This window comes from Equus przewalskii, chromosome 4 (assembly GCF_037783145.1).
Source record: "Equus przewalskii isolate Varuska chromosome 4, EquPr2, whole genome shotgun sequence".
NCBI lineage: Eukaryota > Metazoa > Chordata > Mammalia > Perissodactyla > Equidae > Equus > Equus przewalskii.
Genome location: NC_091834.1, coordinates 1,074,834 through 1,094,115, shown reverse-complemented (window position 1 = coordinate 1,094,115; position 19,282 = coordinate 1,074,834). Strand labels below are relative to the sequence as shown.

At 43.4% G+C, this 19,282-nt stretch overlaps 1 protein-coding gene across 1 annotated transcript in view; it reads left to right on the top strand.

Moving 5' to 3' along the window:
- The window catches only part of GNAI1 (G protein subunit alpha i1), a 78,463-nt gene that overhangs the window by 37,362 nt on the left and 21,819 nt on the right, over nt 1-19,282 (top strand). The window contains exons 2-3 of the mRNA XM_070616984.1: nt 12,353-12,395; nt 12,487-12,628. Coding sequence (XP_070473085.1) covers nt 12,353-12,395; nt 12,487-12,628 — 185 coding nt within the window. The remainder of the gene's footprint in view (nt 1-12,352; nt 12,396-12,486; nt 12,629-19,282) is intronic.

Genomic DNA, 19,282 nt, shown 5'->3' with positions numbered 1-19,282 from the left:
GGACTTGCCAAACTACTCTGTCATGTCCTTGACAGTCGTGAGGGAGTTGATGCTCACTTTTTAATAAAAAGTAACTTCCTATTTCCTTGTAAAAAATTAATTTATTGGATATTTACTCAAGACTTTTTTCCTATTTCCTTCTTTATAAAGTTTAAGACTGTGTGTCAATTTGGGGGAAGAAGTGCAGAGATTTAGTTCAAGCTGCCCCATCGTTTGTCATTTTTAGACTCTCTTGTGTGGTGGGAAAAGCTGATGAGGAATAGCAGTGCAGGCTTGTTTTTTGTTGATTCCATGGGACTTTGACCCTGTGCGGAAATGGGCCGTGGCCAGAATGAATTCAGCATCGCCTTTTATTATTGCTTCTGTGAAACCTACAGTTTAACAGGAGTGCAGGAATCAGGATAGTACAGATAATTTTAATGATTTCCAGTAGTGTAATCCAGAGTTCTGTATTGCCCCCTTCCCTCCCTCGCCCCCCCACTCTTTGATTGTGATAAGACCACCCAACAATGGATCTACCCTCTTGACAAAATTCTAAGTGTACAATGATAGAGTGTTATGAACTATGGGAAGTGGGGAGTTGCCCCATTTCTTTTTAACATATATCTTAGTGATGTAAAATGGCATCCAGTGAAACGATATATATGCCTCTTACAGTGGGGAACTGGGGCAATAACAGTCTCATTGACGGGTCATGTTATTTTATAGATTCTGACATCAGATTATTAACAGATTATTCCTTTTATTGAGCCAAACTTGCTTCCGTGTAATTTCTGTTACTGATCTTAATTCAGCCTTCTTGGGTGTCACCCGGCGTAACTTCTCTTCCCATGTGGGGGCTTTTCAGCTATTCATCAGACATCCTGATTTTCCCTAGGCTTTTTCTTCCCTAAAAATTCCCTCTCTCCTCAGCCTTTCTTCAAATGAAGTAGTTTATAGTCCTTCATGCTGCCTCTCTGGACATAACCCCGTTTGTCAGTGTCCTTCCGAGAGGAGTGGTTAAAGGGCGTCTTTCAGACGTTGTGGGCCTGTGAAAAGTATAATAGGGATCTAGTTCTTGTTCTTTGGAATTATATGTAGTCATACACATTTTGTTCTTATTAAGTTTTCTGTAAGCTGTTACTGTCGTTTTCTTACTTTTCATTAATTTTGTTCTTCCAGTGAGTTACTGGATGCATTAAGATTTTTTTTTCTTCCCCGCAATCTCAAGTGTTTCCTGCCACCTGTTCCTCCCGCTCCTGAGAGCAGGGGCCATGGCTGTATTCCCACTCACTCTGTCCTCACTGTCCAGCGTTGTGCCTGCCGTATCGTGTGGGTGCTCCATACATATTTTTTGAATGGAAGAAAAAATATTATGATTGTTCATTTCCTCCATTGTCTTCTTTTCTTCTGGATACAACTTCTAGAATCAGGACCCTTGTCTTATTCAGCTTTGACTTGGTGGCCTCACATAGTCCTTGACACAAAGATGTTGGGGTTCTTTCTGTGTAGGTTAGAGAGAGTATTTGAAGATTTATATGACTAGAGAATGGTTGGAGGTATGTGAGACTAAGAGGCATTTGGGTCCAAATCCTAGAATCCTTGGAATGTGATGCTCAGAAGTTTGCATTAGAGAGTTGATACAAATTTAAACATTTTGGAAAAATAGTTCTGGCAGGAGTATCAAAATTGAGAGAGAGAGGTAATAAGTTTGGAATATGTTGATATGCAGGGGGAAATAGGAATCTTGTGTACTGGTGGGATCAGAATTCATCTGTCAAAAACTATGTCTTAAGGGGAAGTAAAAAAAAATTTGCAAACATACCCTGAATATTTTGTTCTAATGGAAAACATAGGCGTATTCGGCAATCTTTTGATGTAGGATCGTGGTGTTTTTTGGAGAGTATGATTCACTGGTTATCGCTCAGGGTTGTCTTTTTTGCATGTCCAAAGTGGACGCCTTATTTCCAGTTTCTGTTTCTTTCAAGTGAGACTCTGAATGAAGAATCCTTCGAGATCTGAAAATTCTTCCCCTCTCTAGCGAACGACACGTCACCTTAGGTAATCCGGTAACCCTCGTTAGTAGCAGAGACTTCTGCTCGTCCCCCACCAGCCCTGGGATCCATTTTCTGGACACGTAGCCACACAGCCAGGGACCGTATTTCATAGCCAGTGAGGCCAAGAGGCTCGGTTCTGATCGTGGGGATGTGGGTGGAAATGCACTTACAGTTTGGGGCTGTCCCCTTAAGCACATTCCCTGCCCTCCTCCTCTTCTGCTCCCTCCCACTGACTGCAGGTTCCTGGACAGGTGGGATCACAGACAGGTGTCTACCCCTGAGTTGGAAGCCATGGCATGAAGGTGGCAGAGCAGTAAGATAAAGGGCTCTTGGGTCCCCAACACCATCCAGCTGACCATGAGCCTGGACTGCTCCCACTTGGACCACGGTGGGAAAGAAGGGTGGCACTCGCTCTCTCGTTTCACTCACTTCCGTGGCCTGAGCAGGAATCCTCGTGGAAACTTTAAGGTCGTGTGTACATGCCAGGAGCACGGTGTCACGGAACTGGTTTCCTCTGAGTTGGTGGAAGTAGAGGAGGGGATGGTGGTATGTGCCTCGGGTTACTTACTGACGGGAAACGTTTACCGTGGAGAGAGAGAGAGATGTCAGCTCTCGTCAGGTGTGAACACCTGCTCCTCCAGGTCCCTGATAGTCGCTCGGAGCAGGCTGTGGAGGTCGTCTGTGAGTTTGGGGTGTCTGATAGAGGAAGGGACAGTATCCTTGTCTCTCTCTAAGTATGCTTAGAAATCATTGCTTATCCGTTAATAGTGGGGGCTGCGAGAGTCCAGTCTGGTCATTTAGACAGTCCGATTACATAGTGTCAGATGAAAATGTTTCATCTCTTGCTGGTGGGTGGGGCAGTGGGTGGGTGGGAAGGGGGCGGAGTGGCTCAGGTGAGCTCCTCCCTGTAGCAGGGAGAGTCCAGTCCCTTAGAGGTGACCGGCTCCACCTACCCTGGGCCTGGAGGGGTGGCTCTCTCCTGGCTGCCCCCAGCATCACAGTTGACCTCTCTGGCGTTGTGACTCATGGCTTGCTTGAGCCTGCCTGTCTGAGCTGCCTCCGAGTGTAGACCTTGGCATCTCCCACCTGAGTCTCGGCAGGGCTCCGGTCTTGGTGGTCATCCTGTCTGCCATGTGGGCCATATGGCAGGCCCAGCATCTGGCAACCCCGTTCCCACTCTCCAGTGCCTTGGGATCAACCCCAGATGCTCTTCTGCCTGAGTATGGTGTGGTCCTCCTTGGGGGCCGTGTTGTTAAGAGGCTCCACTTGGGAGAAAGCTGGGGGAGGGTTAGAGGCAGGAATGGTCATGAAACTTTTGGAAGTAAAGTGATTCGCTGTGATTAGGACGTGAGATTTCTGTGCATGAGTGATGATCTGAGAACGTGAGTTGAAGCGCAAGATTAGAGAAGATGATTTTATTCAACTTCAATCATGCAAGAGCGATGACCAAATTTTTCTGAATAACTTGCGTAGTTTTGATTCAGTGTTATGTACAAAGTAAAAATTTGGAAATTACAGAAATGTTTGGAGAGTAAAATTGCGTTACTCAGATATAAACACTTTTCAGTGTATTTCAGTCAATGTACTTTTTTTTGCATGAATATATGTACATGTGTATATAGTTTAGAAATACTCTATATGTGTGTTTTTCCTCTGTAAGTTGTGTTTGTGGCTTTTGCCATTTGGAATATTGGTATTTTTCTTGTCAGTTAATGTTAATTCATTATGAATTAAAGAAATCTATACTTTGATACTAATTACTAATATTTTTCCCTATTCTGTAGTTTATCTTTCCACTTTATTTATGGGGATTTTTTTAGACATTTGTATGTTTGGGGACTTTTTAGTTTGATTTGTTTTATATATCTTTGTGTTTACATATTTAAACCTAGATAACTTATAAAAAATTTGTCAGCACAAAGGCCAAACTGTGTATCAGAGAAACCTAAGCTGGCCATGTCCTAAAGAAGCTGGGTGCTGCTGTCTGCCGTGTACCAAATCTGGGCTGAAACAGTGTCAGCGTGCTCTCCCTCGCCGGGGCATTCGGGGAGCCTGCCTCTCATTGCCCCACCATCCCCTGGGCGTTGTCTTGATCCCCATGGTTGGACAAGACCCCAGGCACACCCGTTGTCCGGCTCATCTGAAGGAGCAGGACAGAGTCCAAGGCTGCGTCTTCCTTTTGCACACGTCACCTGCTTTGGTGACAAGGGTGATGTGGTTTGCACCTGGCAGCCTAGGAGCCTAAGAATGGTGGTCTCCAGCTGCCGTGCAGCCAGCCTCTACTCTGCCGACAGCGGAAGGAGAGAAGCCGCTCAGTGGGCAGCCACGACCCTCCACCACATGTTTTCTTGATTTCTTCTGGTCTTCTAACAGAATTCTCCCTTTCCACAGTTCATATAGAGATTCAGGGACATTTTCTTATACTGTCTTGATGGTGTCCTCCTTCCTGCCTTTCTCCCTTGCATCCAGCCAGTGAACAAAAGTTGATTGCACTCCTGCTTTGTGCTAAGTATGGGAATAAGCTTTGGGGACATCATGGTGACAAGACCAAGGGCTCTCTTCCCTCATAACTTATAGTCCAGTGGGTGAGAAAGACGTTAAATCAACGATTCAAGGGGTGACCCATGGACCCTGGGATCCCCTGAGACCATTTTCATAATAATATTATGATGATGTTTGCCTTTTTTGTTGTGGTATTTGCTCCAATGGCACCAAAGTAATAGTGGGTCAAACTACTGAATCAAGTCAATGGCATCGAATTGTGCCAGTAGTCGTCGTTATTCTTCACTGCTACACACGTGTGAGAAAAATCATTATTTTTGTTAAATCTTGACCATTGGGTAGGCACCTCTTTAAGACTCCCTGTGACCAAATGTGAACTATACTCAGCGTCCTTCTTCCCTATGCCAAAGCGTGTTGGTCGTCTGGAGGAAAAGCAGTTGTGGGATCGAGCTGAGAACTGAACTAGTGGCTCTTTTTCCTGGAATGCCCCTTTTTGCTTGAAAGAATGACTGATAGATAAATTAGGGTTAGTCCGACCTTGGGGCTGGGCAGAGTTAGTCCTGTCCCTTCAAGGAAACAGCTGACAGTATTTGTTGCCTGTAATAAAATTTGATCTTTCAAGGCAAAAAAAAAAAAGAAAAAAAAAAATGTCCCTGCCACTGGGAGCTTGACGTCTTCCCAAGACCCTCAGGTTTTTCTGATGAAATTATGGGTAATTTTAAAAGGTGATTAAATATATATACACACACGTATATATTACTTTTTAGATTGAAAATGTGTCATCATTCATTTCTGCATAACTCAGTGAACTAATTTCCATATCAGACTTGGGTAAAAGATACATTCCAAATGTGAAAAGTTCGTAGAAATGCATTATAACCAAACTTTAGGCCACCTTTTTCACATTTTGATACGGAATCAAAGAAGACTATCCACAGTTATCTGTAAATACTATTAAAATGTTCTTCCCTTTTCTAACTACTAATTATGTGAAAATTGATTTTTTTCATGTACTTCATCCAAAGTAATATATCGCACCGAGTTAGATGCAGAAGTAGATGTGAGAATCCAGCTGCCTTTTAATAAGCTATTTGCAGAAATGTAAAACAGCATTACTTGTCTCATTGTTTTTTGAAAGGGAGGAGGGAAATATAATTATTTCAGAAAAACAATATATTGGTTATTAAGCAGAACAGCACATCAAGACTTTTTCGGGGTCTGAGGCTTTATCGTACTTGCCAGCCAGCAAGTTGGCCCACTGCAGTCGCACGGGTGCTGGCCGAAGATGTGAGATTCCTGGTTCAGAAACAAGAACGACTTTTTTACAACAATCGCAGTTGCCAGAGAATTAGCATTTTTGAAGGTTTACTAAGCCCAGCTCCCTAACAGCAGCAGGTGGTGGCTGCTCAAGCAGTAGTTTATGTGGCAGTGGGGGAGCTCTGAGCGTAGGGGTCCCCAGTTTCTTTTTCATAAGGTGCAATAACCCTTTGGCCCGGAGGACGTTATCTGTTTTATATTGGACAGTACAGGGACGTGCTCTCTGCTCCAGAGGGAGGCATCACCTCTGTCTTCCCAAACTGTTCCCCATATGAACGTCCTGGACAAGACGGTTGGGGAGAAAGGCAGTTGGTGCCTCGGCCCATACCTGTTCAGAAATGCCGCAGAAACCCGTGGAGAGTTGTAGGTCAACGGAGGACAAGTTGAGAACGTTTGCATATATTAATTATTTACTGATCCCTAATAGTAAACAGCTGATCAAAAAACATGAGCCCAATTAGACTTGTGTTTTAGACAAAGACAGAGAAGAATATTCTTCCCCTGTGTGGTTCTAAGTTATTTTCATAAATGTTTATAACCATCATTGGGAGCAAAATTCCTCATGCTTATGGGTCTTATATGAACTATAAAAACAATTCTGTAAATTAATATATATATTTAAATTTAAAAAGAATAATATTAACTTAACATGACAAATAATGATACCTTAGCCACAAATAAATTGTACTCGCAATAGATTCCTTTGGATTTGGCACCTTTTCTGAAGTGGGCTGATTTTCCCACATCTTTTCTCTGTCTAAACTTCTGTCTTTCTTTTGTAAAGCGCGCAGGGGTTAGCATTCGACCTGCCCTTGGCACAAATGCATCCTTAACCTCCTTTATTTTTCCCTCATTAGCTAAAGATCGTTAAAGTAAAGCTGTTTGGCACAAGGTTAGTCCGGACTCTTTTTGGGTCCGTGTGACAGCAAGCAGACTCCTAAGGGCTCTCGTAGCTTGGAAATCAGGTGAGGTCGTCTTCAGCTGTGACTTGAGAGATGTGTCTCCTGCTTTTCCAGGTCAGTCCTGGGTTCTGCTTCTGCCCTGCACTCTCACAGCGTCCCAGTGTGGCTGGTAAGTTGTGATTGTCTTCCCGGGTGTGACTTCTCCTGAGGTCCAGCGGTGCTGTCAGGTTCCTCCCGCTCTCGCCCTCTCTCCGTGTCTCAGTGCTGCTTCCCTGTTTTGGCCCCGTCCTTGGATGGTGTCTCCATCATGTGATCATGGAAGATGGCTTCTGTGGGCCAGATTTCACGTTATCCTTTCAGGGCTGGGATTCCTCCAATAGCTTTCACTTAAAAAGCCAGAGAAGACCTCTCATTGGCACCCAGATCTCCTTCCTTTCTTGGAGGGAAAAAAAAAAAATCAGTGCATCCGAAGTGACTATTTTGTAAGTTTTATACATATTATTTACAAATATATCTACATGCATTAATTTATAAAATGTTTTGTTTGATGCTTTGTATAAGAGCTGTCAGGATAAGTAATTTTACTCCCAGTCATGCAACTGATTGGTCAGCTAGAAACACATGACCCCTTCTTTGGGTAAAGGGTCGAGTGATTGACAGCCAGACCAGACAGAGTGGGGCACGGAGGGGTTCCCAGGCAAGGTGAATGTTGGGCACTTGCTTAAGCATCTTAGGCGTCTATAAACACAAACTCAAATACAGACCCAGAAGTTGCATAGCTCTGTTCTGTTCCATCATATGGAGTCATTCAAGTGCCTCAGAATTTCTTAAATTATTTCTTATTGTACAAATAAAAACACTGAACTAAAAATTCTTGCAGAAAACTTGCAGAGCCCCAAGAATATGCTTGTGGCCTCCAGTCTCCATCCTGCCTCGCCCTCACCTGTGAGTCTGTAGACTTCCCTCGTAGAAACATTGATCTCTTGGTTAGTTAGCTGACTTCCGCCGTCTCTGACTGGGCTGCCCAAATCCTCCTTCCTTTCGTCCTACTTTTCTAGAGGAGTCTGGTGTGTGCAATCACTCTTGCTCCGTGTAACACTATGTTAGCTATCTCAGGCACGAATGGCTCGGGGAGTACTTCAGTGGGGAGTTAACATTGGAGAAAGTGGGTCATGTGGGGGACCTAGATTCTGATGTTTACCGTCATTACCAAATTATTGTCCTATCCCAGAATGTCAGATCTATTCCATAAATATGTATGTATTTATTTAAATATCAGTTCAGAGCTTCTTATCACTAAATAGAAAAGATTTTTAGATTGTTACCCCTGTTGGGGAATTATAATTAGAAACAAAATCTTCTCCCAACCCAGAAATCTTCTTCACAAAGGTAGTAGAGAAAGAAAACGCTTTTATTATTGAAGAACGTTGAACCGGGCTGTGGTGTGCCTCTCGCAGGCTGTCCACCACGAGCGTCTAGAAAGGAATCTTGTCCTCTGATGTAGCGAGGCTGGTACAGCTTCTTACATGCTGTTTCCAAGATGATCAATAATAGTCCTTAAGTAAGAGGCTCACCAACGCCTTCCGACACACTAGTTCATCCTGGCTGTACCTGGTCACTGGTGACCCCGTCTGTGTTCTTATCCAGAGGAGGAACAGTCTTCTGTCTTTCCGACAGGAGGCTAGTTTTGCAACCTGGAGTAAGGCGCCCACCCAGCTTAGGCTCCTGCCCTCCCAGAGAAACTGGGAGACGGGGCGCTGTCTCCTTGGACGTTTGCATTTCAGAGAAACGGTGCCCACATCCTCCAGGAAGACATTCTGGGTCATAATGCTGACAAAAAAGGCCTATTTAGTTTTCAGAAGGATATTATATACATTTCAAAGAGAAGAGAAAGTACTTACAATTTTTCTGAAAATAGAGGCTCTAAGAAAAAGGAGGAGAAGGAACCTGCTCCCTTACTTTCAACTGGGATAATCCAGCCTCCTATTTTGAACTTCTATTTGCCCTCACACCCTCTTTATTAGTGTTCTATCTTAAATATAGGGACCCTGATCTTGGGCATCTTTAGTAGCACCATGGTAAACAAAAGTGACTTTAAGTGCACTTGTAATTTGGACTAAATTGTAATCTAGTTTTATTCAGTATAAAAATTTTGAATTGTTGAATTCTACATAAAAATTAGGATTTCTTAAAAGTAGCATGGTAGTGTCAGGAATTGAGCATAACTTGACTGAATCACCGTTTTAATAGGTGAACAGTCTGTGATATGGGGCAGCTTACAACCCTGAAACCAGGGAATAAATGTTGTCAATACCATCCCAAGCAGAGGGTTGGACAAAGAATCTTCTTGGAAGAAAAAAAAGTATTTATTTCCTGAGGTCAGAGGATTTTTTTTTTTCTTTTAAACTTTGCCAGCAGTTAAAATTTTAGATTTCCTCCAGTGCTCCTCAACAGAATCAGGGGCAGGCACTATTCGGTCGCCATTTTTATAAGGTGAATTACATCATTCTATTCTAGGACTTAGAATCTAGCCAGGGGTTACTTTACGCAGATCTTGGTTTGTCTTGAGTTTTCCCCCGTCCCTTCCTTCTCCTTGCCCTAACCTGGAGCATTTCCCTTTCTGAACCCGGATCCGTTAGGAGGCCGCCGTAGGTGGCTTCCCCTGGGCTGCGTTCCCTCGCCGCGGTGCTGTGGACGCTCTTCGGTCCTCCACCGTCTGCACGTGCGTTAGCATCGCATGCTGAGCTCCACTGCATGCACCTGCTGGCTCAGCATTTGCTCTCCGAGATGCTGTTTTCCATCAGCCACTTCCTCCGTGGGGAGAGGCCCGGGGACCCCTCGGTGACCCTGCCCTTGGCTTTACGGTCTCGGGCCTGCCGTGACCACACTGCACACGTTCTCGGCTCTGTGGGAGGTACATTCTCCCTTCCTTCTGCTCTGAAGTCCCGCTCATTTCACAGTGACCAGCTGGTTGACAGTTGCTTTGCAGGCCCCTTAGTCCCCTTGACTAGCTTGGCCTGGTGACCGTGGTGGCCACGTGCCTTGATCTCTGCTGATGGATACACGGTCTGTATGCCTTGATTCTTCTTGAGAGAAGGCTGCTCCCGCCCTTTTCATCCCGCCTCTGGACTTACAGGGAAGTGATAGCTGCCTAGCTGGGTGCTCTTAGGAGAATGTACCTTTTTCTCCCTTCCCTGCCCTTCCACGATCTCCTAGTATTTTTACAATATTGCTTCCTGCCCATCTCTCGAACGTGACTGTGCTGAGATTTGTAAAGTGTCCTTTCCCCCTTTCCTGTACACTCTGGGGAAGAAGGCTGGAGCCGTACCCGTGCGGCATTGCTCATTTTCCTCTTACGAGTCTGTCTGCGTGGAAGTGAGAACTGAAAACCATTAATATAAATTGCAAAGCTTTGAAACACTTCTTTTCAGCCTTTCTGCCTCCAGGATATCTATTCCGCAAAGAGTACCTTGTGACTAGCCAAGAAACTAGGTAGAAATTCGATTAGTAACACTGCCATCCTGATGCTTTAATGTTAGATGGTTTTCAGGATTTTTGCAACCACAAGCCACTGACTAGATGTTCTTTGCAAAGTAAGCTAAGTGTTCCGTGTCACCAATTATTTTGAGAGATGAGGGAATTAGAATTCAAAGATAACGGCTAACATCAGAAAAATTTGCTTTTTCCTCGTTAAGATTTAAAAATTCTCATATGTGTACACATAGTTCAACTATTACATATTCAACTATTCTTTACTGTTCCTGATTTTTCCCCTCACGTGGCTCTCAGACCTCAGTAGCTTGTCTCGTGTGACCTGTTCTCTGGGCTTTGAGTTGACCAGCTGCTGGGCAGCGCTCAGTGCTCCGGAGCCGAGGGCCCGCTCCCAGGTGGCCCAGCTGGACGCTGCGCCCGTGTGTTGCTCGGGCCGACGTCTCTTGAGTCTGAGAAACGCGTGAGCAGTAATGCCTGCCGTGGTGCCTTCCCGAGCCAAGTACACTGTTGACTAAGAACTAATGGGTTGTTTATCTTGGAATTGTTTTATTGGCAGATGCCCCGAAAGAGTCAAAGGCTGGCTGTGCCTGAAGAAGGCCCCCGTTGTGTATTCAGCTCCTGCTTTTCCGCTTAATATGCTGCTTATCTTGGGGAAAATTTCTTGAATATCAAATCACAAGTAAAATTAAAGCCCACCCCCACCCCGATTTTCAAATAGGCCATTTAACTATGACATTCTCAGATGCCCCCAAGGATTTGGGGGTATGTGTGTCTGTGTGTAGCTGGAGGGAGAAGGGGCGAAGGGAATGGAGCCCAGAAAGATGCCGTCAAATGGTACCCGTCACAGAGAGCGTAAATAAGTCCCATTACGTTTCTGGTTGACTGATGTTGTGTCTAGCGCAGCTTGCTGAGAATTCAAGTAGGAACGTGCAGAGTGAGAGGCAGGGGTCACACAGGGAGGGGGTCTGGACGTGACGAAGCAGGTGAGTGTGGTGGGTGAACGAGGACCACCACATGGTGAGATGCAGCGGGCCAGGTCGCGTTTCGGCAGCGGAACCAGAGTGACGCTTTGGGCGTGGTCCGTGTAGGTGTTCTTGGAACTTAAGTTGTTCACTGATGCTGGAGCCGAGCACTGTGGGAATATCCCTGGGAAGATGGGAATATGGGGCCCAGACAATGAAAACCCTGAGCCGGGTCTCTTAGACGGTGATAAACACCTCCACGACACGTGGCCCTGACAAAGACGCGAGAAGCCAGAAGACGCTGTGCTATCTTCCCTGTTTTGTGTTCTGCGCTCAGACGTTCTCCATGTCTAGCCATCGAGCGGAGCCTGACAAGCCATGTGTCTAATCTGACGTAAAGGTGGCAGCTCCTCTAAGTGTGAAGCGTAAGAGGGCGCTGGCTTTGTAACGGCCGTTTCATCGGTCATACTTCCATGGTACGATGGCAGGATGCTGGGGACTCAGGTCGTGAGCAGACCCTGCGTGTGGAGAGTGTTCTGAGAATGGGCTCATGGCGGGTGACAGGGACGACGGAGACATTTCTGTCCCACACACACCGTCGCCCCTTCGTTGCTGGGGCTCGTGTTGGCTGCGTGTCAGCTGTTGAGTAGCGGTGGATGAACACGTATTGCACGAGCCATAGCTATTTTCACATATATTTTTAAAGTATTTTTCACGTGGCTCCTGGGCATCACTGCCATCTACTTCACCAGAGCCAAAGGCTAAAATTACGACAATTGGCTGAACAGTTAAAACGTCTTCGAGGGAGCAAGACTCTGAATAAAACTGCTTATGGTGCTTCAATTTAAGTTATGGAAGATTGAATTTTTAATGCTTTAGGGAACACACACAAATACCAATGAAAGATTTTTATTTCACTTGGGTTTGCTGAATTTAAGTATTAAAAAATAATAGACAGATGGGACTTATTTTTTTGAGAACTTTCCTATATATTTGGAAACCAGTAAAGATCATTTTGTTATGAAACAAAATTCGACTGTTTGTTAGAGACAGAAAGAGGGACTGTGTGTGTGTGTGTTGGGAACTGAGCAGACATAAGTGATGAAGTTAGAAATCCCGTATTGTATTTTCCTTTTTTCAGGTGCTGGTGAATCTGGGAAAAGCACCATTGTGAAGCAGATGAAGTGAGTAGAATGGACGTTGGGTTTGTGTTTTGGGCGTGGGTGTGCGCCTGCACCAGAGGAGTGAGTGTTCTCTGTTCCTCGGTCCCGGTAGGATCATCCACGAAGCCGGTTATTCGGAAGAGGAGTGTAAACAGTACAGAGCTGTGGTATACAGCAACACCATCCAGTCCATCATTGCCATCATCAGGGCCATGGGCCGGCTCAAGATAGACTTCGGCGACTCAGCGCGGGCGGTAAGTTCTCAGATTCATTGGCGCCGGCCTGATGAGTGCAAAGAGTGACAATATTGTACCGCGTCACATAGATTCCTCAGCTGTCTCGGGACATTCTGTAAAAGGGAGTCACAAGGACCAGAGAAGGACACACGAGATCTCATGATCTCCCCTTTCTAGCTGGATGCGTTCCTTCCCCATCAGATGGTGGGCGCTCAGTACCCCTTGCAGTGCTTCCTGTGTAACCTGGTGCTCGGGAGCCGTGTCTCCGTCACAGTTTGTAGCAGTTCCCACTGAGTTTAGTGAGCTGCCTCTTCAAGGTTCATTCTTATCGTTCGGAACGCTGAAATGATCTAATTGTTTGTTTTCATGCCCGGACGAAAAAGCATTCTCATCTCCTAGAATGAGAGCAGTGTAAGAGTGAGCCTGTCTTTGGAATCGGAAAGCCTTGGCTGTCAGAAAACACACGTCAGAATTTCACGGCTAAAGGGACACGGCCCTTAGGAGACAAGCTGGCTGCACGCCTTTGTTTCGTGGGTGAAGAACCTGGAGCCCAGGAGAGACAGGACAGAAAGGGTGGTAACCCAGCACGCGGCTTGCTTCCTCCTTTCATTTCAAGTTTATTATCTATACACGTGTGGCTTTTTCTTCACTGTTTCTTTGTCTAATAACATATAAGACTTGACCTTCCCAGAAACCTTTAACTGAATCTGTAGCTTCATTTTTAATTTTTTTTGTACAAAGGTGTATTATTATTGTTATCACTACCATACTGCTCCTTTTCATAATTCCTTTGTATTTTTATGTGTTCCATACGTGTGTGTGCTCTGTCCCTTCTAACACTATGAAGATTTTTTTTGTTCAGAGACTATAACTTTTTCTTCCTTTTTTTAGCAGAGGCTCAATTCACACTTGATGGAAAAAAATGAATGAAAGCAACGTTAGAAAATATACATTGGAGAAACCTGTAAAATACACCTGGTTTATTTTTTATGAATTACTCTAAAATTTCTTCATAAGTTACTGAACCATGATAATTTCCTCAGCTTTTCCCTTTAAAGAAGGATTAAAAAAGCTTAGTGTAATGACTTAAAACTTCCAAGTAGATTTCCAGATCCTTTTTAATAGTAATTCATCACATTCTTCTACGTCGTCTTTTCTGAAAACAAGACTTGCTCACATCCAGGCATTTTTGTGCCTTGTCTGCTTCCTGCCCAGTCAGTCTGTAATTTACGCATTTATCATTTATTCAGTCAACAAATGCTCTTTGAGCTCTTCGTCTTACGGAGAGGGGAACCCCCTTTAGACTGATAGACATTGTACTGATACCACTTCTAACGATGGTGACTTTGGTCAGATTCCTGTGTGCGGGATTCTGCATTCCGCTCTTACACGTGATTCTTAGAGATTTTGTAGCCTCCGTTTTAGGGGGTGATGAAAGATCGCTGCAGGCAGTATTTAATCAAGTCTATCTGTTTTCTTGTTTTTCTCTCATAAATTGTTGCCACTTTCTGCTTAATTTCATTTTTTAACGTTCCTGGACTTGGTTTCAGGACTGACCGGGAACAACTGCTCACCACAGCCTTTTTTGACGCTGGTTTTCTGATGCTTGGGGGCGGCGTGCAGGCCTGCTGTGCCGCCTCGTCTGCCTTGCTGGTTCGACCGCTCTTTTCCTCCCGCTGCTCTGCCCTCCTAACTCTTTTCTTCCACCGTCAGCCTGTTGCTTCTGCCGTGTTAGCCGTGGTTGCTGCCTCCTTCCCGCGGACGCGGTCTTGCTCTTGCTCTTGCGCTGGTTTCGATGGGTCTCCTCTGTGTGTCTCTGGTCATCTGGCCTCTGCAGAAGCTGTGAATACACGAGGCTCCAGGAACTGTGCTGAGGAGTCAAAGGATCAATGTGGCCTGCACGTGAGGAGGGGCCACTGGCGCTCAGTCTTGACTTGAAACGTGTATGAGTTTTCTAGACAAAAACAAGGAAAAAACGTTCTAGGAATAGGAAACAGTACTGTCTTTCTTCTGTGAACTCCTGTTAGTGTTCTTCACTCAGTTCTGTTAAATGACTTGTCCTTTTCACATTAATTCTCTTTAAATATTAGGGATATTAACCCTTCTTTAATATTTTGCAAATATTTTTGTTCAATTTATTTTTTACTTTTTTTTTTTTTTTTTGGTGAGGAAGATTGCCTGTGAGCTAACGTCTGTGCCAGTCTTCCTCTGTTTTGTATGTGGGACGCCGCCACAGCATGGCTGACGAGTGGTGTAGGTCCATGCCTGGGATCTGAACCCACAAACCCCAGGCCGCCGAAGCAGAACGTGTGAACTTAACCACTACGCTACTGGGCTGGCCCCTCTTTTCCTTTTTTGAAATAGCATTTTTCTTGTTATAGAACTCCTAAATAAAATTTCTGCAGTCATTTCTGACTTCTGTGTGTCTTGTTAGAAAGATATTCTTCGATTTATAATTATTTTTAAAACTACTCTTATTTTTCTAGAATGTTTATAGTTTTATTTTTTAGATTTCTCTCTTCACCCACCTGGAAATCTTACTTATGTCTCGTGGTAGGTGGGATCTAAGTATGTTTTTTACTCTGATCATTTCTTGCCTTAGAACCATTTATTAAATACTCCGTTCCTCCATAACTTGAAAATGCTCCCTTCAGCATGAAATTGGGTGTGTTTCTGGACTCCCATTTTTTGGGATATATTCTTTTCTTCCCAGATCACTCACTTATTAAATTAACCTCTGTAAGTTTGTTTCCTCATAATAAGATGGAAATAATAATAACTTCTATGTTGCAGGGCTGTGAGGAATAATGACACAATGAACATCGTGTTTACCTCACGCCCGGGTTGGAATTGATGCTCAGTAGATGTTTGTTGCCACTGTTGCTGTTGTCACCGTCACGTCGTTTTAGTTTCTCTTGCCTCATAGGATAAATTGGTATTTGGCAAAGTCAGAGCACCCATCCCATTCTTCTTTTACCAGAATATCAAGGCTGTTATGCGTTTATCTTCCAGATGGATTTGAGAATCAGCTTAATTCCCTGCACCCCTCTTCAACCAAGCAGAAAAAGCCTGTTGGTACCTTCATTGGAATGACATCTTAATGCCTAGGTTAATTTGGTGAGAACTGACCAAAAAGATGTAAAATTGTAAGAGAGGGTGACTGATTTGCTGTGGTTTCCTTCATATTTGGCAGTTACCAGATTTGCAAAGCAGATTATACATGACTTATTCAAAATGAGACGAAACAAAATTGTTTTTAAGCCTGTCGTAGAACAATCAAATTTTGTGCCTAATCATCCTTTCAAAACTCTCCCAGAATGGCTGTCATCAGGCTGTGGATGGTGATGATATATTGATAGATTAGATTACTGTTTCTAATAATGTGAAATTAGGAAAGCGTTATGTGGGGCCTGTTAGCATGTGCTGCTCCAAGGATGATCCACAGCCCGGGTCAGTGCACAAGCACGTGCACAAGGCAAATACAGAAATGAGGGGTAAGCATTTAGAGAGACTTATTGCCATCAACAGGGTAATTTATATGTTGATTCTGATAGTTTAAGAATGTGGATTTATATTTTTATGTCATTTAAATTTTATTTTTCTAATGGTATTAGTTCCGAATTAGATTGGAAACAAATGAATGTAAGACAGTGTAAAACAGGATGGGTCCTCTGTCACGGATGGTTTGAGAAGCGCTCACTTTGAATAACACAGGCTGGAGGAAACAGAAAAGTCTGCCTAGCGTTGACCGAAGAAGCTCCTTTCCCCAGCCTCAGCGTGCGCCTGCGTGGCCGCCACTCTGTGCCTCGAATCTGTCATTTATTTCGTTAGTGCACACGTGTCCGCCATATTTGCCAGATTGCTTTGGAGAAGGTTGACTCCTTTCACCTTCCCGTTAGCGGCTGACCAGGGTGCCTTTTTTAACGCTCTGGGCAGCCAACATTTAGGAGCCTTACGTTTAAAAAATGTTGGCTCGTTTGTTAGCAAGTCTTATTTCAGTATAATTTGTATGTTCGATTTTTAGTGTAGTTGTACAGTTTTCCGTATCTTTATTGGCTGCGTTTTCATTTCTCTACGTTAGTGGCCTGTTTCATCCCTTGTTCCCCACCTGTTGGAGCCTTGGTGTTTGATAGTCTGTTGGCCTGTTCGCATGTGCACGTGTTACCCCTTGTCCACTGACATAAATATTCTCCACGTTATGCTGATTACCTTCAGTTTTACGGTTTCGGGTTTTTAAATCTTGCCATATTATTTCTTCCCTTATGTTTAAATTTAGAAAATCTCTCAACCAAAGATTTACCACATATACATGCAAATTTAACATTTTTTAGACTGAATTTTAACAGTTTTCTGTGTTTATTCTTTAATCCCTCTGAAACTTATTTTGTCGTATCCATGGACTAAGGATCTACTTCATTTTTTTCCTCTTCAATGGCTAAATCTATTAGCGTTTTTTGAATAATCATGTTCTTTCCTGCTAATTTACCTTTATCCTATAATAGTTTCAGATTTGGGATTTTGTTTCCTGGTGAGCTACATTAATACCAGACAGTCTACAAATTGTCAGCTTTTAATATCGGATATTTAGCCTTCCTTCTCTGGTATCCTTTTTTAAAACGTTCCTAGTTATTTGTGCTTGTTATTTTTCCAGATGAATATTTGAATAGGTTTCGTATTCTGGCTCATGTTTGCAAACTAAGATGATGTTACAGGATTATATTGTTTTCATTCTGAGAGATACCCATTTATATATGTGGCAAAGTGATATTAACCCTATTTGAAATGTAGTATGTGCCTCCAGCTAGTATTTTCTATTTCCTTCTATTCATGTATCAATTATCCCATATTTCTATATCTCTTTGGACAAGTTCTATCGTCCATATAAAGAAGTCTTAGGTATTTTTTATTAACTTGAAAATAAAAAGTATATATTTATGATTCGTAAATACATGCATAACATTTGTATTTGCATAACGCATTTATTGTAATTTTTCATCTTGACATAATGAAGCTCGTGATCAATACAAATCAGTCAAAATGTTTGCTGTCTGCAGTTTAGTTGAAATTAACGTAGAATATTTCACTTTTAGGCTTTTTCCTCCCTTTAACCATTGCTATGGGAAAAAAGGAAAAGGATTTCTTCTTTCCTTGCCTCAGCCATTTTTACTTGGGTTATGTTTGTGTTTTTAGAGGAAAAAAAGTTGCAAGTTTGCGTATTTCTGAATCAAAGTAATTCTTTAATGTCTGGGATGGGCGCCGTGAGCTGGCAGCCGGAACGCCCCCACTTTCCCCGGATTTGCTCAGGGCGCACTGCCTGTGACGGGAGCCGTGTGGCTCTCAGATTTATGGGGTGAGTGTGTGCTTAGACACGCGGATAAAGGAGGAGCTCTCGTGTGTGGTTTTCTGAGTTTGTTGTTAAGCAGTAATTGAGCTAAACCATTGGAACAAGAGATTTCCATACACGTAACTATTATGACATCAATATATGATCCTTCTGGCCCCAAATTGAGAGGTGTCGCTGTTTTTTGACACTCTTTTATCCTACGATTTAGCCTCTGTTGTGGAAGAGCTTTCTGACGTTTTCTGTTCCAACTCTTGATCTCATTCATAAATTCTCTCCGCTGTATCACAATAAAGAATCATCCAGCCTTTGCTTAAAAACTTCTCTTTCTCGTCCCCCCTTTATTTTTTTTTTTTGGATGGCTTTGGTTGTTTAAAAAAAAGTGTTCTTCTTATTGAATTGAAATCTGATGTCTTTTGCCCTAAGAATTCTTCTTTGTCTGCTCTGTTTCCGAACGCGGAGTCTACTCTTTCTTACCTCTCACGATCCTTAGTATGTGGGAAGACAGCGTCATGGTCCCTCCAAGCCTTGCCCATCCTGGGCAGACCCTTCTGAGTTCTCACGGCGGGGGACAGCCTCAGATCAGACAGACGGTGACGCTCAGAGAGCACAGGTGCCCCCGACTGTCTGCAGAGAAGGCCCTCTTGCCTGCGTCAGCGATAAGATAGTTGTCATCATTCTACAGATTTAAAATTTACCCTGTTAGGCAACACTACTTACCAGTCATTGACTGACTAATATGTGGGATTGGGTGACTCATTAGCTGTGAGACTTTACATGAGTTGCTTAACCTCTCTGTGCCTCACATTTTTTTTTATACAAAATGAAAATTAGAATAATTGCTGAAGTACCTTCCTGCTTAAATTTATTACCTTAAAGCTCCTCTACTGACCTCTGAATATCCTGCTAGTGACACTGAAGCGAACATTCCAATTAGTTTTTCAGGGAAAAGAGACGATTTTACATTTTTGTGGATAGGACATATTTTTGAATGCCGCAGAGAGAACACACTTTATAAATCCAGCTTCCAAGGCTTCTCCTGTCCTGTCTTCAGGCTGCTTCCTAGAAGGTTTGAAGAGGATGTGATCTTATGACCCATCCCAGAGGGCGGGAGTCCTTTCTGTCAAGAAATTTTACTAAAATTGAAGAAAGACAGAAGGAAAGCTCATTTAAAATCCCACTTTACTGAAAAGTACTTTTCTGAAGTGGATGGAGATAATTATGTTGATGTCCGTTAATTAACGAAAATGACCAAATTTAGAAATTTCTCCTATTCAGGTAAATGTTTGGAAGACTGAATTGTTGTTTGCTGGAATTACTAAATGGTGCTC